The sequence below is a fragment of the Oncorhynchus gorbuscha genome, linkage group LG25 (genome assembly GCF_021184085.1).
Source record: "Oncorhynchus gorbuscha isolate QuinsamMale2020 ecotype Even-year linkage group LG25, OgorEven_v1.0, whole genome shotgun sequence".
NCBI lineage: Eukaryota > Metazoa > Chordata > Actinopteri > Salmoniformes > Salmonidae > Oncorhynchus > Oncorhynchus gorbuscha.
This window is the reverse complement of record NC_060197.1, coordinates 19,934,887-19,958,836: the sequence shown is the minus strand read 5'-3', so window position 1 is coordinate 19,958,836 and position 23,950 is coordinate 19,934,887. Positions and strand designations below refer to the sequence as shown.

Sequence of the window (23,950 nt, the reverse complement as noted above, 5' to 3'; positions counted from 1 at the left end):
GAGACATTTTGGAGGATTTCAGGAGAAATCGTTTTTATATGTATAGGTATAGAGGTCACGATAGAGGTCACGGCAAGTACAGCAGTCTGAATTTCTGGATTTAATTAAATTACATTTCCATTTGAATTTCATAGAATTTTATTCAATTCAATTCCACTTAATTCAATTCAAATTCTTCTTTCTGTGGGGTGTGGCCAATACAATTCTGGAATTGAATTAGACTGTGTGGTCCAATGGTAATACTCGTAGAAAGCAGAAAGCACACATGTACAATCCTGACGGTCACTGATTTAACCCCCCCCCCTTAACCTTGCTGACTTCCCTCCTCCTTGCCTGTGTTCCCTATTTAATTATTCAATGTCTAAATAAAGATTCAGAAGATACTTATGCATAATGGAATTCCACTCTCCTTTAAAACATTTTTAAAATCAGAATTGACCCCAACCCTGACATACAGTATACAGTATATTGCTGTTAGTTTTGTGATGTCAATGTTCCATGTACTGTAGTTTATGGGTGACTGTAAAAACGACTGCATGAGATTTGCTGACTATATAGATAATTATAGATTTCTATAATAAGTTTCCATTTGCTGCAAAATACTGGTAACCTCCATTCATTTGTTATTACTGTACCTTTTTGTTAATCAAATGTCCATTTTTACAATGGCAGAGTATACAGACTTCCCACATGCAGACAAAAGCACCCTTCAATTGAAAATAAATTGCACAAGGTTGATAGACATTAACCATACATATTGTTGTCGTTTTGTACATAGAAGCCTAACACTCTTGCGTCAAAGAAATATTGAAATGCTAAATATTTGAGAATTCATAATTTTTTGGGTAGTGATTATTCTGGCAGGTATAACAAGAAAATGTATCATGCATTTTACTGCTCCTATAAACTTCTCTAGGAGCCTGCATATTAATTAAAGTCTTAATTTCAAGAGTGTGCTAAACATTCACTAATCTAAGTATAGCATTTTATGACTATTTCAAACATCGAGTGCCAGTTATCTTATCTACTACTGTATTTTGACTTTACATATTGGTTATGAGTGTCCTATCGGAGTCTACACATGCTTTGTTTATTCAGAGTGAAGAATATTGGAAGCTAATATATATTTTTGAAAGGCTGCAGATGAGGCCAATTCAATCAAGTGCAGATTCTTTTTAAACTACCCTGTGGTTTTACTCAGAATTTTTACACTGTGTGTCAGAGTTGTTAAATGTTTGAAAATGGACACAACCCCAATCTCTTGGCGTTATTCCAAATTGATACAAAAGTAGCAGTTTCATTCACTTATCTCAATTTTGAATCGTATCTGTAGTCTTTGTATATTGATGTGCAACCACATCTGTCCTTATATTCCAGCTTAAACATTGAGTCAATTATGTTATGTTTTTTCATTTGTCTGCAATTGATTGAATTGGGTTTCAAGTTAAACATTTCCAGTAGAGTTTACATTTCCAATTGGTGTGTGAAGCATGGCAAGCTCTGTACAATATGAACTCTTATGTCCAATGGCGGGTGGAGAAGTGGATAAGATCATAAGTAGGCCTATCAGGACCCAGGAAGAGGCAAGATCCAACACCTAGAGTACATGTTACTGCTACAGTACAACTGGGCTACTACTATTTTAGTAATTAGAGCTATAGTGTTGATCCAAAAATAATACATGAATCTTCTGAACAGACATGTTGAGCAATGACATCCAGAAGGGGAGATGGAATATTTGAACTTTAGTCTTTTGGACAAAGCAAAAGATACATTTGCCAAAATCAGTTCCTATCTCCAGCTCTGCATTCAAAACTGCTTGGACTGCTTCGTATTTTGATGCTCTGTCACTAAGTACACAAGAGAGGAGATAATCATGGCTCCAAACCATATTTTAGTGTTGTGTGTATCCACACATTGTGTGGAGTATCAGCAACATCCCTTCATCATCATCAAACTCACTATACAACAAACACCTGGAGTGACAAGTCGAGTGAAGTCATCTGGTCAGTCAGTGAAACCAGTTAAAGAGTGTCATCCAAAGTTTTATTCAAAAAGGTTTCTCACAATCTGTCCTGAAGCAGAAAGCATTATTGTTGCACCTCTGGTGTTTCATGCCAGGCTCAGCCACCACAGCTTTGTCAGAAGTCTCTTGTGTACTTCCTTCAGCCTCCTCAATCTACTGAGTATTCTACTGAGTAGTCCACTGAGTAAAACAAGTGACATGCATAAGACGGCATAGTTGCTCCTCTACCTGGCTAATACACCCCCCCATCCCAAAAAACAACATCCCCCGGCCATCTACAACCCCCAACCACCCGCCCCAAAATAATAATATTATTTTGTATTATTATTATCATGATGATGATGATTGATTATTATTAATATTATCTACTTCCGCTCAGGTCTAGCCGTCCAGTGAATCAGCCGAGCCTAATCACGCGCCCTTATTCTGAAAGTTTTAAAAAAATGTATTTCCTCTATCCCTATCCATGCTTCTTGTATCCTGTAGAAGGAGTGAACATTTTGTGGCAGGAGTGGAGGGGTCTCAGATGGATATAGGGCAGGCGATGATCTTGTCTTCCAGCATAACGCTGACCACCAGGAAAACTAAGTAGAGCACGAACATGATGAAGCCCAGCAGCTTGCTCATCCGCCACTTGCAGGCAGCAATCGAGATGATGACGAAGATGAGCATGAGAAAGAGCAGCACAATGGCGCAGAACAGCCCGTTAGAGCTCACCGCCACAGGCCGCATGTTGTTGATAATGGACCAGAGGAGCCATGGGAACGGCAGGCTGAAACACACAAAATAAACAGACACACGTGTTACATGGTCTTCAGCCATACTTAAAGTTTATCTTTCAGCATCACATACATCTGTGTAATAAATCTAGATAATAGCTATTGTTCAGTTTAGACCTGAGAATGGACGCCTCTGGGTTGTAAATGAATAAAGTCCCTTGGCAAAATGTCCACAGTGGGAACTTCCATGTCACCACCGATGGGCAAACCTTATTCAAATGAATAAATTTGAGAATACAACAGTTCAATTAAGTTAAATGAACTTTTACATCCTATTATAAAGTATCTGGTGTCTACCAAGCATTTATCATAAATCTGGTAATAATTGTTATCAAAATGACGTGAAGTGTGGTTTTAATTCATCCCAATGAAACCGAAACCTACTTATTGGATAAGAACAAAGTAATACTGTATGACTGTTACTATGTAATATGTAAAAACATCCCCCAGCACTGCAAAAATGCTAATAAGACTAATCTAATAATAAACAATGTTCAAAATGTGAAAGGAACATATATTAAAATAAATTAGTACTGTAAAACTTAAACCTGCAAAAAGTAACTTTTTGGGCAACCCAACCAAATTCACATAGAAATGTGAGAAAAATATGTCATTGTCATTGAAAGCAAGTCTAAGAACGGTATATCTGTTCTATGTGCACTATTTATATGCTTTCAGTGCTTAAGTTACATTTTTGCATCTTTTACTTTCGGTTTTGTACACCAGCTTGAAACAGCTGAAAATACATTTTTGGTTATGGAAAATATATTTCACAGCGGTTTAGATGGAACAATTATTCTCTGCACAATACTTGCTTGTTTTGTCACATAAATTGAAATTAGGCGAACTATTCAAATTTTTGCATAGTGCATCTTTAAATGAAAGGCAGTGTCTTAAATAACCGTTGGTATCTTTTTAATAGTCAGGCAACAGCGTTCATTTCAGCAAATAAACAGCTGTTTCAAATAAAGGCCAGTTCTTGATGAATTGTTTACAAGGTTACCATAAATTACCATGAATTGTTTACAAGGTTTAATTTGTTTGATTTGTTACGTTAAATAATTCAGTAATGACAAAAATGTTTTATGGCAATCATAAGTTTTTATTGCCAGTGAGAAACTGGTAGCCGCTGAGAACTGCTAGCTAACTGGCAAGCACAAAAACAGTCAACTATTTAGTGGGTACAGACCCCCCTCTAGAAATGGTGAAAGCAAGAAGTTCCGAAAGGAGAATAATTATTATTATGTTCTATAAATTAATTAAATATATATTTAAATAGAGGCATATTAAGACAAAAGAAATGTGAGATAGTGTATAAATTATAATACATTAGTTCAGGAAATTAAAACATTTATTCAAATGCTAGAAGCTGGAATGCTAGAAGCTGGAACTAAACAATTAACTATGCAAATGAGCAAAATCTGTGTGCATTAGAAGCCTCTCTCTAATAAGTGCCTGTTGTGTTCAGTGATTTAAGCAAATAAATACCCTTGCTATTAATTGCATTTTTACGGTAATTAGAAATTAGAGTGATTACAGTACTGATGACAAAAGCGTACCCAACAGTGATGTCAAAGATGTTGGAGCCCACAGAGCTGGACACGGCCATATCCCCCAGCCCCTTCCGTGCAACAATGACACTGGTGATTAGGTCAGGGATGGAGGTACCAGCTGCTAATATAGTCAAGCCCATAATCTCTTCTGTAATCCCAATGGTCTCTCCAACCTGTAAAGAGTAAACAGAAAAAAATGGGGTAAATAAATATTTTAAGTGGAGGTGAGGTTTAAGGAATTAAACAGCTATACTTTGACATATTTTGGGGTTTTCTTTTTTCATATTCTGCTGAAATCCCTGTATTCATGAACTCTGACTATTTAATGTGGTCTAGCTTTGATTGAGAGGTGTAGTTACACAGGGAAGGCTTCTTGATAAAAAATATCACAGTGTTCTAATCCTCTGAATATCCCTCTCCTTTTCTAACTACCTATACATCCTGTCACTTGCTTGTGAACATGCTAGTGTTCTGTTCTGTGGGAGGTGGTTTAGCGTCTTTACAAAAGGAAACACGATTTCACTAAATGTATACTGGACAAAAATATAAATGCAACAATTTCAAGATTTTACTGAATTGAAGTTAATATAAGGAAATCAGTCAATTGAAATAATCTAATCTATGGATTTCACATGACTGGGCAGGGGCGCATAATTAGTTTTTCCTCCACAAAAAGGCTTTATTACAGACAGAAATACTGCCAGCTATCTAGGTGGCTTTTCTCAGACGATCCCGTAGGTAAAGAAGACGGATGTGGAGGGCTGGCATGGTTTACATGTGGTCTGCGGTTTTTAGTCTGGTTGGACGTACTGCCGAATTCTCTAAAATGACGTTGGAGGCGCCTTATGGTAGAGAAATGAACATTCAATCATCTTTCAACAGCTCTGGTGGGCATTCCTGCAGTCAGCATGCCATTTGCACACTCCCTCAACTTGAGACATTTGTGGCATTGTGTTGTGTGACAAAGGTGCACCTGTGTAATGATCATGCTCAGCTCAGTACAGCTTGGTTTGGCTTGGCTCAGTAGTGTGAAAAACCCGTAATGGTTCAATTAATTTAGCCCCCAGTGCACCCCACGTACCTGGTGAGCCCACCACACCATTAAGTAGGAGAATCCAGCAATCCAACAGATAGAACCCAGAAATGAGATGGGAAAGAACTTCTTTGCAGTCTGTTAGACAAAGGAGGAAAAGGCTATGGTTACTCTAAAGGCGTAAATGACAAATGAAGCCTCAATATTATTATTCTACAGGTATCTAAAGCAAACAACACATCACACTTATTATTGACCAGTTATAGCTAAATAAGTATAGACAGATACAATTCATACCAAACATGAGTCTTTCTATGTCTGCGTCCCAAATGCACCCTATTCCCTATACTACTTTTGAGCAGGGCCCATAGCGTGTAGAGCACTATATAGGGAATAGGGTTCCATTTGGGAATATTTCTCTATCTGACAAACTGGAACAGTAAGAGATAGAAATGGAGGGGAATAACTTACTGGTTTCCTGACATCAGGTAGTGTTAGCCACAGAGGGAAGACGATGGGCATGATGATGAGGTAGGTGAAACGCTTGCGCATGGTATCTGGCCAGGACAGGCTCAGAGGCTGGTCCTCATCCTCCTCATCCTCAGCCTAAGAAAAGAGAGCAAGTGTGGAAAAGAGAGGCTTTCTGTATCGATAGTTTCCAAATTAAATACAGCACTCGTACATCTGAGTTCTCGTGCATCGGATTAATGCAATAAATTCAAAGAAAAGAGAAACCTGCAGTATTGATACAGTTAAATGTGAAATTGGTTTGGAGAAAATGGGAGATCTGTGCTCAAATTGTGGTGCAATCAGGGTCAGCCAGGCCTTTCTGGGGAAGAAAATATGAATATTATGATGATGATGATAAATAATAATGACAACTAAGGCCTTCGGAAATGATTAGAGAGTTGGTTGGCATTCCCTCACTCTCTGTGACCTTGAGAGAGGGGTGTTTGATGACACAGTGGTTTGGAAGATTGCTCCAAGCCTGGATGAGCCTGACTCTCTTCTCATCAGGTGCTGGCACACGATCGAATGTCTGGACTGCTGCACCTTCAGTGTGGTTATCAGAATGCCAAACAAGTGAGATACCTCAACTTCTAAAGATAAGTAGGCAGTGGCTCACTTTAACACAGAAATCTGTCTCACCGCATGACATTAATCCAAGCAGGCCTCTTCTGGCCAAAATTCCAGACCCAGTTACCTGATATATTGCATTATTGTCACAATATTGAAGACATTTTCTTCTCCCTAAAACACGTGGAACAAGTTTAAGAACCTGAGCAGTGACGAGTTAGGTATTTTCGGCTCATCTGCAGGTGCATCTGCACAGATCTTGACAACATCTAGCCTACACCAACAAAGGTGGAGCAGAAAATGTACTGTGTACTTGCGGTACTTGCAAAAGGGATTCCAGACGTGTAGAGCGTGTTGGAGTCATTTCCAAATATGAAATTATAGTTTTGACTTTGATAGGTCATTGATATTGTACTGTAGCTAACTAGACATTTTTACAAAGTTCGCAATAAGTGATTGTAATGACAGTCCACCAGAACAGACCCGAGAGAGCAAGATGTAGTCTGCATTTAAGCTAGTAGTAAAGTATAGTATAGTAAAAAAAATGTATAATGTCATGATATACTGTAAATTATACATAATACATAACATTATCAATGCATTAATTTGAGCTAACTTCCCTATCTGGGTATGTGATTTTAGTATTTTATTGTACAACTTTCATCAGCAAATTGGAGTTAAAGGACAAAAGGACATAGTCATACAAATGAAATACATTTTATTGGTCATATACACATGGTTAGCAGATGTGGTTAGCAGATGTCATTGCGGGTGAAGGAAAATATCTAACGTTTTCACAACAAATACCTAATACACACAAATCTAAGTAAAGGAATGTAATTAAGAATATATAAATATATGGATGGCCAATGATTTCAAGTCTGTGTACAGTACATAGGCAGCAGCAGTGAAGGCTATTTAACAGTCTGATGGCCTTGAAATATAACCTGTTTTTCAGTCTCTCTGGTCCCAGCTTTGATGCACCTGTAGCTGTACACCTTCTGGATGATAGCGGGGTGAACAGGCAGTGGCTCGGGTGGTTGTTGTCCTTGATGATCTTTTTGGCCTTCCTGTGACATCGGGTGCTGTAGGTGTCCTGGAGGGAAGGTAGTTTGCCCCCGGTGATGCGTTGTACAGACAACACTACCCTCTGGAGAGCCCTACAGTTGTAGGCGGTGCAGATGCCGTACCAGGCGGTGATACAGCCCGACAAGAAGCTCTCAATTGTGCATCTGTGAAAGTTTGTGAGGGTTTTAGGTGACAAGCCCAATTTCTTCAGCCTCCTGAGGTTGAAGAGGCACTGTTGCACCTTCTTCACCACACTGCCTGTGTGGGTGGACCATTTCAGTTTGTCAGTGATATGTACGCTGAGGAACTTAAAACTTTCCACCTTCTCCACTGCTGTCCGATCGATGTAGATGGGGGGTGCTCCCTCTGCTGTTTCCTGAAGTCCACAATCATCTCCTTTGTTTTGTTTACGTTGAGTGAGAGGTTATTTTCCTGACACCACACTCCCGGAGCCCTCACCTCCTTCCTGTAGGCTCGTCATTATTGGTAATCAAGCCTACTACTGTTGTGTCATCTGCAAACTTTATGATTGAGTTGGAAGTGCGCATGGCCATGCAGTAATGGGTGAACAGGGAGTACAGGAGGGGGCTAAGCACGCACCCTTGTGGGGCCCCAGTGTTGAGGTTCAGATGTTGTTTCCTACCTTCACCACCTGGGGGCGGCCCATCAGGAAGTCCAGGATCCAGTTGCACAGGGCGGTGTTCAGACCCAGGGGCTCGAGCTTAAGGATGAGCTTGGAGGGTACTATGGTGTTGAATGCTGAGCTATAGACAATTAACAGCCTTCTTACATAGGTATTCCTCTTGTCCAGATGGGATAGGATCCAGTGTGATGGTGATTGCATCGTGATGGCAATTGCATCGTCTGAGGACCTATTGGGGCAGCAAGCAAATTGACGTGGGTCTAGGGTGACAGGTAAGGTGGAGGTGATATGATCCTTGACTAGCCTCTCAAAGCACTTCATGATGACAGAAGTGACTGCTACGGGGCGATAGTAATTTAGTTCCGTTACCTTGGCCTTCTTGGGTACAGGAACAATGGTGACCATCTTGAAGCATATGGGGACAGCAGACATGGATATGGAGATATTGAATATGCCCGTAAACACACCAGCCAGCTAGGGATAGGGATGCCCTCTGGGCTGGTAGCCTTGCGAGGGTTGACACGTTTAAATGTCTTACTCACGTCGGCCACAGAGAAGGAGAGCCCACATTCCTTGGTAGCTGGCCGTGTCTGTGGCACTGTGTTATCCGCAAAGCAGGCAAAGAATGTGTTTAGCTTGTCCGTAAGCAAAATGTTGGTGTCCGACACATGGCTGGTTTTCCTTTTGTGGTGTGTGATTGTCTGTAGACACCGCCACATAGGTCTCGTGTCTGAGCGATCTCCTATATATTTCTTGATAAACTCAGTAACCGTTGCAGTATATAAGTCAATATTATTCTCGGAAGCTACCCGGAACATATCCCAGCCCGTGTGATCAAAACAATCTTGAATCATCGATTCTAATTGGTCAGACCGGCGTTGAATAGTCCTTAGCATGGGTACTTTCTGTTTGAGTTTCTGCCTATAGGAAGGGAGGAGCAAAATTGAGTCGTGGTCAGATTTGCCAAAAGGAGGGCGGGAGTGGGCCTTGTATGCATCCTGGTAGTTGGAGTAACAATGGTTGAGTGTTTTTCCAGTGTGAGTACTACAGTTGATATGCTGATAGAATTTACGTGGCCTTTTCCTCAAATTTGCTTTGTTGAAATCCCCAGCTACAATAAATGCAGCCTCAGGAAATATGGTTTCCAGTTTGCATAAAGTCCAGTGAAGTTCCTTCAGGGCCGTCGTGGTATCGGCTTGAGGGGGAGAAACACACCTGTGACAATAACCAAATTGTTTTTTTCTTGGGAGATAACATTGATTGTAAGATATTCGAGTTCGGTAGAACAAAAGGATTTGAGTTCCTGTATGCTATTACAATTACACCATGAGTCGTTAATCATGTAACAGAGACTCCCACCCTTCTTCTTCCCAGAGAGATGTTTATTCCTGTTGGCACGATGAACTGAGAATCCAGATGGCTGGACCGACTCCGACAGTGTATCCCGAGAGAGCCATGTTTCTGTGAAACAGAGTATGTTACAACAGATTGTATTTTTTAAATCATTTATTTCACAGGACAGTAAGAAATGAGAGAGGAAGATAGATAGACCTACATGTAGAGCAGCAGACATATGCATTATAAAAAGTAACTGCCTGACACGCCCTGACCAGAGTATTCTTTGTTTTCAAACCTAGGGGTATGATATCCTGTTCTAATGAGACCAACGGTTGATTCGTTGGGTTTGAAATGTAAAAAAGTTCAAGATGAAGTACCTACGCGGCATATTAAGCGGGTTGGAGCACTATAGAAGATGGACCTGATGACAGCTCAGGCTGCTTAATCTGCCATGACCGTTGGCGCTGACAAGAGACTTGCTTGTAACCTTGGCATTGAAACAGCAGTAAAACAAAAGAGCTATTCTCTTCCTCCCTCTCCACATCCAGATGATTGAATTGTTATCAATAGCATGGCGTCCACAACCGTGCTATAATCAGGCGAACCAATATATTCTGATGCCATTTTTTTGGTTTCCACTTCTAGTCTTTGGGGATGATATATAATATATTATAAACTGCGTGGTTCAAGCCCAGAATGCTGATTGGCTGACAGCAATGGTATATCAGACTGTATACCACAGGTATGACAAAACATTTATTGTTATTGCTCTAATTACGTTGGCAACCAGTTTATAAAAGCAATAATGCACATCTGAAGTTTGTGATACTGTATATGGCCAATATACCACGGCTAAGGGCTGTGTCCAGGCACTCCGCGTTGCATCGTGCTTAAGAACAGCCCTTAGCGTGGTCTATTATTCATATACCACACCCCCTCGGGCCTTATTGCTTAAGTGTGTATATATATAAATATATACACCATTTAGCAGACACTTTTTTTCCAAAGTGCTTAACCTCTTCAACCTATGGGGGCGCTATGTCATTATTGGATAAAAAAAACGTGCCCGTTTTAAGCGCAATATTTTGTCACGAAAAGATGCTCGACTATGCATATAGTTGGCAGCTTTGGAAAGAAAACACTCTGACGTTTTCAAAACTGCAAAGATATTATCTCTGAGTGCCACAGAACTCATGCTACAGGCGAAACCAAGATGAAACCTCAAACAGGAAATGAGCACAATTTTTGAGGCTCTGTTTCCCATCGTCTCCTTATATGGCGGTGAATGTGTGATGAATGAACCTAAGCTCTCTGCCGTTCGTCCAAGATGTCTGCAGCATTGTGATGTATTTGTAGGCATATCATTGGAAGATTGGCCATAAGAGACTACATTTGCCAGGGGTCCGCCCGGTGTCCTTTGTCTAAATTGTTGCGTAATCTTCAGCTGCATGCATTTTGCCATGCGATTCAGAGGGGAAAGGACACTTCCACGAACCATATATCATCGAAGAGATATGTGAAAAACACCTTGAGGATTGGTTCTAAACAACGTTTGCCATGTTTCAGTCGATATTATGGAGTTAATTTGGAAAAAAGTTTGGCGTTTGAATAACTGAATTTCCTTTTTTTTTGGTAGCCAAACGTGACGCACCAAACGGACCATTTTCTCCTGCACAAATAATCTTTCAGGAAAACTGAACATTTGCTATCTAACTGAGAGTCTCATCATTGAAAACATCCGAAGTTCTTCAAAGGTAAATTATTTATTTGAATGTTTTTCTGGTTTTTGTGAAAATGTTGCCTTCTGATGCTAACACTAAATGCTAATGCTAATTGCTAAATGCTAGTTTTGCTATGGTTGAGAAGCATATTTTTGAAAATCTGAGATGACAGTGTTGTTAACAAAAGGCTAAGCTTGAGAGCTCGCATATTGATTTCATTTCATTTGCGATTTTCATGAATAGTTAACGTTGCGTTATGGTAATGAGCTTGAGGCTGTATTCACGATCCCGGATCCGGGATGGCTCGCCGCAAGAAGTTAAAGTGGGCTTAATCTGTGCTTAAACATGACATTTTATTAATGATTGGAGACAGGAGCAGGAATTCATACTACTCCACCCAAAATATACAACATGCCATGAAAAGGCACGGGGACGAAGCCCAAAACGAACATGTATACATAAACACAGGGAGGTAACCCAACCAAATGAGCGAGGTTAAACCTCCTAATATATACCTGCAAGACACTACACGGGGCGAGACCCGTAATAACAAGTGCACAATACACGCTGCACGAAAGCCGAAATAACAACGCACAGGTACTCACAGACCAACGGACATGGGAACAATAACCAACAAGACAATGGTGAACAGAGGGCACATATGTACAATTACTAATCGAGGGAATTGGAATCAGGTGTGTGTATTGAGACAGTGCAGTGACGGCTAGAGGCCGGTGAAGTAGACCTCCGGGAACTGGTGCACGGAATGAGCAGCAGTACTGGGGGAATCCGTGAAATGAGCAAGAAGCATGTGAGTGAAGACCCTATCTGAAGATTCTTTTTATGATTCACATGAAGGCAACATTTAAGTTAGTCTGTAACCTGCAGTAATTCAGTTTTTTTTCTCCATTTAATTATTGTTCAGGTTCGGCATTCCATAACTCTAAGGTTAATATCTTTGAGGTTCTACTGTATCTGTACCTTAGTAACTATGTGCACAAGTGGGAGGGATGGGAATTATTGAGTTGTGTGCCCACTTGTTTGCAGTCGGGTCTATGTTGGTTTGTGTGTGTGTGCCCCTAAAATGGGTTTCTTACCAGAGCTTCCCCTTCTTGTCCTGTAGTGCCATTCATTGGTGGTGTGACTTCCACCTCAACATTTGAGCTGTTTGGAAGATTTTTATCTGCAATAAAAGAGAAAACATGGAGAGCAATTAATGTAATTGCGGTATACAGTGGGGAGAACAAGTATTTGATACACTGCCGATTTTGCAGGTTTCCTACTTACAAAGCATGTAGAGGTCTGTAATTTTTTATCATAGGTACACTTCAACTGTGAGAGACGGAATCGGAAAAAAAAATCCAGAAAATCACATTGTATGATTTTTTTCAGTAATTCATTTGTATTTTATTGCATGACATAAGTATTTGATGCATCAGAAAAGCAGAACGTTAAGTCTACCCCCTACTTTTTCGAACATTCTGTTAAAAATCGCGCAACATTTCAGCGTCCTGCTACTCATGCCAGGAATATAGTATATGCATATGATTAGTATGTGTGGATAGAAAACATTCTGATGTTTATAAAACTGGTTAAATCACAGCTGTGACTATAACATAACGTGTGTTTCATCGAAAAGCGCATGAAAAACTGATCACCAAAATCTGGAAAACATATCAATGCGCCACTTGCATGTATTGTCTATTGGAAAGCAAATTACATGGGGCTGAGATTGCAAGTCCTACAGCTTCCACACGATGTCTCCAGTCTTGTCAATTGCCTGGGCTTTGTTTCTTGGTCAAACGAGTGAGAGAGAGCCCATTCTTTCCGGTCTCCGACAGGATGTTTTGGATGAGAAATTTCCGAACATGATTTCAAGACGTGGAGCTATTGAATACACATCGCCCCGTGATCAATTTGATAGATTATTAACGTTTACTAATACCTAAAGTTGGATTACAAAAGTATTTCGAAGTGTTTTGTGAAAGTTTATCATCGACTTTTTTAATTTAAAAAAATTACGTTGCGTTTTAAAATTGTCTTTTTTTCCTGGATCACACACTCTTCATAGATCGATATTTAGGGTATATATGGACCGATTTAATTGAAAAAAAGACCCAATAGTGATGTTTATGGGACGTCTAGGAGTGCCAACAAAGAAGATCGTCAAAGGTAATGACTGTTTTATATTTTATTTCTGCGTTTTGTGTAGTGCCGGCTATGCTAATTATTTTGTTTACGCCCCCTTCAGTTATTTCGGGGTGTTGCATGCTATCAGATAATAGCTTCTCATGCTTTCGCCGAAAAGCATTTTAAAAATCTGGTCCTGTGTAGCTCAGTTGGTAGAGCATGGTGCTTGTAACGCCAGGGTAGTGGGTTCGATCCCCGGGACCACCCATACGTAGAATGTATGCACACATGACTGTAAGTCGCTTTGGATAAAAGCGTCTGTTAAATGGCATATATTATTATTATTATTATTATTATTATTATTAATTCAGTACCCTGCATGTGTGTTTTAATGAACGTTTGAGTTTTAACGAGTGCTATTAGCATTTAGCGTAGCGCATTTGCATTTCCAGATGGCTAGATGGGACGCATGCGTGTCGGGTCAACTTAAGAGGTTAATATTTGGTCCAGAAACCTTTGTTTGCAATTACAGAGATCATACGTTTCCTGTACTTCTTGACCAGGTTTGCACACACTGCAGCAGGGATTTTGGCCCACTCCTCCATACAGACCTTCTCCAGAATGAAGATTCTTTTTAGGCACTGCGCCCTCTGAATGTTCTACTCAATTAATTCTGAATTGGCGCTGATGAAGATTTAGTCTAAAGTGCATTATCGTGTCTTGGAAACATGATGACATTTCAAATGGAGACATATATATAGATATATAGAAAACCTTTTGTCATCATTGTGATGCAGTATAACATGCAGCAAAACTCTAGCTAGCAAGCTAAGATTGAGGGGACAGCACCACATTTTTACTAGCTATAGTTTTCATCGCTAATGTAAACTCACCCCATTCCGTACAAATGTGAGCAACCGGAACATTCAAACGAGGCTACAAAGAACTAATGGGACTGTAGCGACTGGGTTGACTTCAAAATCGGGGGTGTGAACTGGGTTTCTATTCAAGTGTTGATCGACATGGTAATGGCTCTATAGTATTGGAGAAAAGTTGAAAAAACGGACCCTCCGTTACATCTAGACGTGTCATGTCGTAACGTACAGCATACATAAAGCAACTATTTCTGTCTTACAATCTCTCTCCACCAGGTGTAGCACTTCTCTCATCCTTTAAAAAAGGAAATGGACAGTAACGGGGGTAAGGGGGGATACCTTGTCATTTTTGTGTCATTCTCAAAGCCGCTGTTTACTTCTAAGATCACTTTAGCACCGCCCTAAAAACCCAATTCAAATTCGACACAAACCTTCAAATAGGTATGTAATGACACATTATATAAACTCTTTATAGTTTTTTATTTACATTTTAGATGCGATTAGGTGATGTTGGACAGATCGAGTTAAAAAAAGCAATTTTCCCACACGACCTCTCCTTCTCACTATCACACATTGGTTTAGTTTCCGCACCCGCCATTTTTTTAAAGACCCGACGGGGCTCATTGCCTGCTTGAATTATGCAGAAACAGGCAGTGTTTAGGTCATGTAATTGATTCTGTTGGAAAGGGGAGAAATTGTGCTTTACCATGGTGTAAGTCGCTCTGGATAAGAGCGTCTGCTAAATGATTTAAATGTAAATGTAAATGTATTGACATTACAGTTGATCTGGAAGTATTACTTTTTTGGGGCGCTAAAATAAGGGCAATTGTACGGACCAAGGCGATGTACGAGTTTATATTAGCTATTTGTAAAGAACTTTGCTATCTAATGGCAACCTTGCCATCTGTCTAAAGTACATTTTATGACACCATAGTGATGGCAAAGTTGTTTCCTACTAATTATTTGCCTACTTTAGACACGTCATCATATTTCCAGGCCACTATAGTGTAATTTCGACGAAACGGTCACTAACCAATGTTGACAATGCCTGGCTATCACTCGACTTCGAGCATGACTATTGTTGAGGCGCCTGTAGAACTTTCATAACAATGGCATGATCAAGTGACGGAGATGCAACCCATGAATACAGATAGGAAAAAAGCCAATTCAGTGTAGCAAGTTAGCCAAATACAGAGTAATATTCGTAAAACAACACTGTAAAATGCTGCTATGATTAATCAAGAGATTCATTCATTAAGAAATAACTAGCTATAATTGCAAATCCATCAATCAAACTATCTACGGTATCCGATGATGAAAATAATCATTGTACACACTACTTTACGCAAACAACTTTTCTCACCCTCACAAAGTGTTGCCATGAAAGAAAGATAAAAAAACAAAAACAATAGTCAGCTCTGTAGGTCTTCTGCAGGTGTACATGATCTTTTTAAGACAAGGATTGAGGAACACTGCATTAGGACATCCAACCTTCACGTCTTTCACAATCATGCCTTACAGGTTCAAACAGTGGCTGCATATATTGTTTTGGGCTTTTCAGAGCACAATATGTCCCCATAAGCATTGCTAGCAGCATCAGAAATGCTAAGCGATGAGATGCTGGACCTAGGGTGCCTGTGAGTGTGTGTTCCTGTAGTGCAGCAACCTATATCTTGTAAGAGGGCTACCTTTTGTCGAACTTCATTTAGGGCGCCATTTCATTTAAGGACAGATTTACTTACACTATTCATTAAAATACAAAATGCCGAAAGCTATAAAATCGGATGACTATAACAAAATTGACATGGAAATTGGTTTAATCCAAGTGTGGTTGTGACATAGCAGGATATTGCCAGGGAGGTCAAATGATCTGATACTCCTATTGTCTAACAAATGACTTCCCCGGCCCTTTTGGAAGGGATCCTATGCACTATAAACTAAACCATAGAACATATTCAAATGAATGATACATTTGATATGTCAATTTGATATACTAGTCGCATATTACTTTCTGAGTAAATAAGACATTACACTACGCATTTGTATATTAATTACATTTGACATTTTTTGGGGACTACAGTACAATATTTTTTAAAGTACAAACTTGTTTAACCAGCAACATGAACTTCTAATCTTAAATTGATACTTGTCATGAATTTGGGTTCTGTTAAGATGTTAATATGTTAATATAGCACTGTTAGCCTAATTTAGTCTCAGTAATAAATATCCATGTCCCTCTTTGATTTTGTCTGTATGGGAACATTATACACATGAAAGATCTTTCTATGGCCCCTCTGAGTATCTTTTGGACCATTGCGTCAGAGCTCTTTGAAGTGAAAACACACAGGAATTACACTTGGCAGTGGCTCAATTGAACAAAACATTGCTCTAAGACAACAGTCACAATTGATTTGGCACTTCTAAATGGCATGCTTGCTTGGCTTTAGAACTGACGCCTCATTAACCCAAAAGATAGCAATGGTGGTTTATTCCATCCTCCCAATTTGAGGACTTTGTCAGTCAACATGTTCCTAATAACTACACCAATATTTTAGATTTTCTGCATCAATGTGGGCTTTAAAAATATATTTTGACCCCAGCCAAAAAACATAAAATTCTGCTTTTAGGAATTTGATAAATAGCCAGGACCTTACTTTGAATCCAGGTTTCTTTTGAGGCATAATGCCAGGTTATAAATATCATTGTGGACCTGGGTCAGTGATTTGGACCATATACAGATCCCCTACCAAGATAGAGCTCCCCAATTACTTTTCTATACAGATGTGCTATCTTAATTTAATCACTCTGCTGTTGTAGAGAATGTTCATGTGCAGCAGGAAATACTAATTCTAGTGTATTCAAGGTTTAAAAAGGCTTCTAAAGATAGTTAATTCCACTTTAAAATGTAAGACTTGATTTATCCTAACACAAATGTACAGTGGCTGCTCAACTAAAAGTTTTGCGATTATGCTGCGGGACTTAGATGTAATTTGTGTTTTAGTACCGTACCCCGTGTCACTACTTCATTGCTCCAGACCAGCACAAGGGGGAGTTAGAGGACTGATTATGCTTTTGAGTCCCAAGGTGCTACGGTCTTTGACAATGAATGGGCAACATAAACCAAATAGAAACTGATAATTCTGCACGACTTTCATTTAACTGAATGATGAGGATGAAGGAGATGATTGAATTTAGAACAATACTCTAAGAATTGCGATTCCTCTGTCCTGTACGCACACACCTGGAAAAATACACTTATTATTTTATCTCTACTCGTCAGTATTACTTACAAAAACTGTTGTTACACTAAGGTTTTTATTCTAAGAGAAACTTAGACTACAATTAGGGTGTGGAAATGTTAGGATTATTTTGCTCTTACTTTAGTACTGTAGGCTACTCCCGACCAGTTACCTTGTACAGCGCCTGAGTGGTGCAGCGGTCTAAGACACTGCATTGCAGTGCAAACTGTGTTGCTACAGATGCTGGTTCAATATCTGTGCAGGTTGTAACCTATGAGGTGACGGTAGGTTTTTGGTTTCCCTCCCTCTAAAAACAGAAATAAATAATTCTGAATAACAAACTGGCTTTATTTATACATTTGTAACAATGTCTCACCCCATGTTCAAGAATGGCCTTTTACATGCTCACTAAGTTATTTGAAAATTAAATAATCTCCAAAATATCGTTAGTTTTTAAACAGGTCATAGACAGGTTGGTTGCAATTTCAGTTTAATCCACCAGAAAATACATGACAAATAATACAACAAATATTGTGGTTAAACTCAAATATAATTAGTATATTTGAGTTTAACAACAATATTAGTTGTATTATTCGTTCTGTAAAAAAACTTTTATCAAGTGGAAGGAAGAAAGTATTATTATTAACAAGCACAGCAGGCTGTGAATTCTGCAAACAACGTTTCTAGGATGGGCTATTAGCAGCACAATATATACTGATCATGGTTCCTGGGTGGCACAGTGGTCTACGGCACTGCAACTCCATGCAAAAGGCATCACTACAGTCCCTGGTTCAAATCCAGGCTATATCACATCTCACTGTGATTGGGAGTACCATAGGGCGCCGCACAATTATTATGAATTCATTTAGAATGATATAAAAGCCCCTTAAATAACCTCACAGATCAGATTTGACCTAACACATTTTTTTGTACAAGGTAGTTGACAAAGCAAACTTTGTGGATGGCGCCTCCTGAGATTCGCAGCAGTCTAAGACAATACATCGCAGTGCAAACTGCGTTGCTACAGATGTTAGTTCGAGTCCCATGCCGGCCACGACCGGGAGACCAATGAGGCGACACACAATTGGCCCAGCATCGTCCGAGTTAGGGAAGGGTTTGGCCGACCGGGATTCCCTTGTCCCATCATGCTGTAGGGACTCCTGTGGCGGGCCAGGCACATGCACGCTGACACGGTCACCAGGTGGTGTTTCCTCTAACACAAAATGTTTTTTTTTTGTGAATGGGTATAATTTGTATGTATAAAATATATAATAGTAATATTTAAAGTTACTAAATTGGGTCAATTTATATATATTTCTTTAAATGTAAATTTGCATCGGCAAGTTGCCGGCAAAGTCGGCTGAATTACGGTAGATGGAAACGGCCCGATGTACTTGGGCCGATTCTGAGCAGTCATTAATTTTGATTCCCAGTCCGACACCTGACGCCGGGCCGATTCAATCAGTTCCGGCCCCCCAGAAGAGGGCCACCTCTGGGCCAATTCCTCATTGTTAGCTGGGTCACGTGATTGAAAAAATATTTTGTGATATACTGTAGGCCTACCGAAGGCGACATGAGTCTCACTAGTGTTGAGTAATGTGCTGTTTAACCTCTCTAGGGTAGGGGGCATCATTTGGAATTTTGGATGAAAAGCATAGCCAAATTCAACAGCCTGCTACTCGGGCCCAGAAGATATGATATGCATATAACTGGTAGATTTGGATAGAAAACACTCTAAAGTTTAAAAAACTGTTAAAATAGTGTCTGAGTATAACTGAACTGATTTAGCAGGCGGAGACCTGAGAACATTTTTTGTTGTTGTGGTTTTGTAGTTTTCTATTCACTGCCATTACAGTATCGATTGACTTAGGACTCCATTTGCAGTTCTTATGCCTTCCACTAGATGTCAACAGTCTTTAGAAATCATTTCAGGCTTGTATTCTTATATATGAGGGAGTAAGACCAGTCTGAACGAGTGGACCCTAAAGTGTCGCAGAGTTTTTTCAGGTGCATGTGCATTTCTTGTTTACCTTTTATATGGACGATGTTCTTGTCCGGTTGAAATATTATAGATTATTTAGGCTAAAACACAACCCGAGGATTGAATATAAACATCGTTTGACATGTTTCTATGAACTTTAGGGAAACAATTAGGATTTTTGTCTGATTGTTTTGACTGAGTTTGATCCTGTGGATTACTGAAGAAAACGTGCTAACAAAACGGAGGTTTTTGGATGTAAAGAGACTTCATCGAACAAAAGGAACATTTATTGAGTAAATGAATGTCTTCTGATTAACACCATATGAAGATCATCAAAAGTAGGGGATTAATTTGATCTCTATTTCTGAGTTTTGTAACGCTTCTGCTTGGCTGGTTACTGTTTGTAATAATTTGTCAACTGGGCTAGGTTCTGGGCTAGGTATGCTTTCTCCGAAAAGCATTTTATAAATGACACTGTGGTTGGTTTATCAAGAAGTTAATCTTTCAACAAAAATATGTTTTGTTTTCTGAATTTTTATGATGAGCATTTCTGTAATTGAATTTGGCGCTCTGCAACCTCACTGGATGTTGGCCAGATGGGACGCTAGTGTCTCACGTACCCTAGAGAGGTTAAAGTGGTGTAGGTCTTATTTATTTAAAAAGCATATTGAAGTTAGAAGCAATAGGACTTGAAGCAATAGAATACCCGTGTATGGTCAACTATTTCAGCACCGTTTCACACTGCTCTGGGACAAGCATGGGGACAGGTCTGGATAAATCAATGAGATGTCAATTTTCACTGAATCTCTGTTTGGGTATGGGTTAGACTACAATTAGGGTGTGGAAATGTTATGCTCTTAGTACTGTAGCCTACTCCCGACCGTCACGTTGAACAGTGCCATATTTTCCGTTCCATCCTCACAGAAATCCTGAGGGTTTTGTTTTTTGTTTTTCTTGGAATAGAAACACCATAATATTAATCAAATTAATTAAGCAAAATGTCTTAAAATTAATCCCATGTACTATGTTCTTACAAAAAAGCTTTTAAATTCTCTAGTACAGCCAGTTTTGAAGGTTATCCAAATGCTTCTCAAAGATGCCATCTGGTGGTCAAACTTGCACTAACTAGCATTAATGGTAACAATGGCTGACAATTAAATAACGTGCCATAGAATTCTGCGGCAGCCTGTAAGCTGTGCTGAAGTATGACGCAACTTTTAAAGGAAGAACAACTGTATCAACCCCTACAAAAAATGTCCATTAATTGTAATTCACATAATAATTCACATTTCCTGTTGCTGCTGGATTATTTTCTTGCTGTGACAAAACAATGGCAATAGTATTTGCGTTTCTCAAAAGCTAGTGAGCTGTTTTAGAAAACGCAGGAGAGAAGGCTAAACCTCAAGGTGGTAGCAATCCAGCATCATGGGTTATGAGAGTAGGGTGTAGGAATGTTAGATTAGTCTGTTAATTTAAGATAAAATAAACTGAAGTTGGTGGTTACTACTGTTTACAGACCCAGAGCATGGCAAAATGTTCACCATGTTTTTTGTTTTCGTCAGAGCCTGGAGTTGGTATATTGAGATTGGATGTATCAAGTTACAACTAGCACTCCTTCGACAGAGTGATAATCACTAGATGGGCATGCTAGTAAGGACAGGCATAATGACTGTTTGGAACTTCTGTACTTTGTAACATGGCCAAATAGTGATGATCTCTGCCTGTGTGGTTATTGGATATTATTGAATAGCTTCGACCTGCATTTCATCAGATAGTAGATTTTTCCGAACCTGTTATATAATAACAAATATCTAACAATTACATGGTTTCAAAATAATATAGAGCATTGAATGGATTTATTTAAATGTTTAACCAACTGCCAAACATACAAATGTTTAGCCAACTGCTGTCTGTTTAGCCAACTTCTAAACATACAAATATTTGAAGAGATCACTCTTCAACTTGTTTGTGTTTCTGATATCATTCACTTGTGTTAACACATGGGACTACACTAGACCAACCCCCAGAGTAGAGACCACTCACCTGATCGGCTGGCGACTCCATTAGCCTTCTCGCAGTCCTCTACTTGGCATTTCTTTTTGGCAATCTTATGAAGGATGGATGCCTTTTCTCTGAATTGTCCTGCAACATAACCATCAGGGAGTTAACTACAGTAGGGGACGTAAGCCCTGTGTCACCTTCACAGGTCCATTGCCTGGACTCAGGGCTCCTCTGCCTTTCTCATGGTTCCAGACCTATCTAAGTTCAAAGGAAAACGGAAGCAAGTTTTCATATCACTATTCAAATTACAGTTTAAAGTCAATGTCATATAATGTACTAATGACCCAGCAATGTCCTAGATGCATGCCAGTGGGAGAGAACACTTTATGAAGCATAATCGGTCACACCCAATCTATGGCCAGGTATACTAAGCCTTTACTCTAGTTGAACCTAAATTTGTACACTTTTATTTTCTGGAGGCATAGCATTTAGTCTAAAAGATAGAACAAAACAGTTACATACAATTTAAGAGACTGATTAAGATATTGCACTTGATAATATCCATTTCAGAAAAAACATTTTGTTACTAATCTTTCTTGGACAGACTATGTAACATATGGTATGGTAATGTCTGTCAAAAGACTGTGGGATGCAACAATAAACGAGCAATGGTTGTTCCGGTGGGATGGTTTTTCGTCACTGATTAGTTGTACAAATGCCGATTTAGCATGTGTGAGCTTCTTTAAAATTTTTACCTATAGACTTTAGAGAAACTTGAAGAGTGAGGGAGGTGGAGTTATCGCCCTTCTTTCGCTCCTCGTTCTAGTATCTTTTCTCATACAGCTCCCCTCAGAACTTATTTGAGTAGCTGCCGCAAGATATTCTTTCGGGGTTGCCGACTGCCAACTTTGCACCAGGCAAATTCTTAATAAATGTTTCTTGATGAGGTCCATCTTTGATCATTAGTAACCTCTTCTTGTCACCGTATTCACATACGACGTACCAAAATATTGTAATAAAAAAGACAGTAATGGCATAAACAGAATGCAAAAATAATGACATTCAACATAGAGGTCAATTTCCTTACTTTACTACTTTAAATAATAAGGATGTAGATCAGATCATATTGGACAATTTAATAAAGATGGTAACCAACATTATCTGTTTTAAATTGGTGGCTAGCTTACACTAACCGGTCAAAAGTTTTAGAATACCTACTCATTCAAGAGTTTTTCTAGATTTTTAAAACTATTTTCTACATTGTAGAATAATAGTGAAGACATCAAAACTATGAAATAACAAATATGGAATTATGTAGTAACCAAGAAAGTGTTAAACAAATCAAAATATATTTTATATTTGAGATGCTTCAAATCGCCACCCTTTGCCTTGATGACAACTTTGCACACTCTTGGCAGTCTCTCAACCAGCTTAATGAGGTAGTCACCTGGAATGCATTTCAATTAACAGGTGTGCCTTGTTAAAAGTTAATTTGTGCAATTTCTTTCCTTTTGAATGCTTTTGAGCAAATCAGTTGTGTTGTGACAAGGTATGGGGGTATACATAAGTCCATATTATGGCAAGAACAGCTCAAATAAGCAAAGATAATGCAACCGCTGTCAGATTTCAGAAAAACTTTACGGAAAAAAATACCATGCAATAATCTGAAACGGCGCTCGGATAGAAACAGGCGAACGTCGTACAAAAACTTACAGGTCGAAATAAACTTGTCAAACTAAGTTTAGAATCAATCTTTAGGATGTTATCATACATATTCAATAACATTCCAACCAGAGAATTCCTTTGTGTCTATAGAAGTAATGGAACACAAGTCGATATCATGTGGAATGCGCGTGACCAGGACCTGGCTCTCTGCCAGACCACTGACTCATTCCCCTCTCATCCGGCCCCACATGAGTAGAAGCTTCATTCAAGGTTCTACAGACTGTTGACATCTAGTGAAAGCCGTAGGAAGTTCAAACATATCCATATCCCACTGGGATTTCAATAGGTGATGAGTTGAAAATCGACCAACCTCAGATATCCCACTTCCTGGTTGGATTTTTCTCAGGTTTTCGCCTGCCATATGAGTTATGTTATACTCACAGACATCATTCAAACCGGTTTGAGAAACTTCAGAGTGGTTTCTATCCAATAGTAATAATATGCATATATTAGCATCTGGGACAGAGAGACAGATCACTCTGGGCACGCTATTCATCCAAAGTGAAAATGCTGCCCCCTATCCCTAAAAAGATAAATGACAGTCCATCATTACTTTAATAAAGACATTAACATTTCTTCAAGTGCAGTCGCAAAACCCATCAAGAGCTATGATGAAACTGGCTGTCATGAGGACCGCCACAGGAATGGAAGACCCAGAGTTACCTCTGCTGCAGAGGATAAGTTAATTTGAGTTACTAGCCTCAGAAATAGCAGCCCAAATAAATTATTTTAATGAATTTGTTTTTCAACAGGACAATGAC

At 39.3% G+C, this 23,950-nt stretch overlaps 1 protein-coding gene across 3 annotated transcripts in view; it reads right to left on the bottom strand.

Annotated features, from left to right (window-relative positions):
• Positions 1 to 318: 318 nt before the first annotated feature.
• LOC124014542 (sodium/potassium/calcium exchanger 2-like) overlaps positions 319 to 23,950 on the bottom strand; it is a 184,087-nt gene continuing 160,455 nt past the window's right edge. For all 3 annotated transcript variants that reach the window (XM_046329657.1, XM_046329658.1, XM_046329659.1), the window contains 6 exons: positions 21,507 to 21,605; positions 12,336 to 12,421; positions 5,863 to 5,997; positions 5,440 to 5,529; positions 4,365 to 4,531; positions 319 to 2,798 (listed from right to left, as the gene is read on the bottom strand). In XM_046329657.1, the coding sequence (XP_046185613.1) occupies positions 2,549 to 2,798; positions 4,365 to 4,531; positions 5,440 to 5,529; positions 5,863 to 5,997; positions 12,336 to 12,421; positions 21,507 to 21,605 (827 nt within the window). In that variant the 3' untranslated portion in view covers positions 319 to 2,548. The remainder of the gene's footprint in view (positions 2,799 to 4,364; positions 4,532 to 5,439; positions 5,530 to 5,862; positions 5,998 to 12,335; positions 12,422 to 21,506; positions 21,606 to 23,950) is intronic.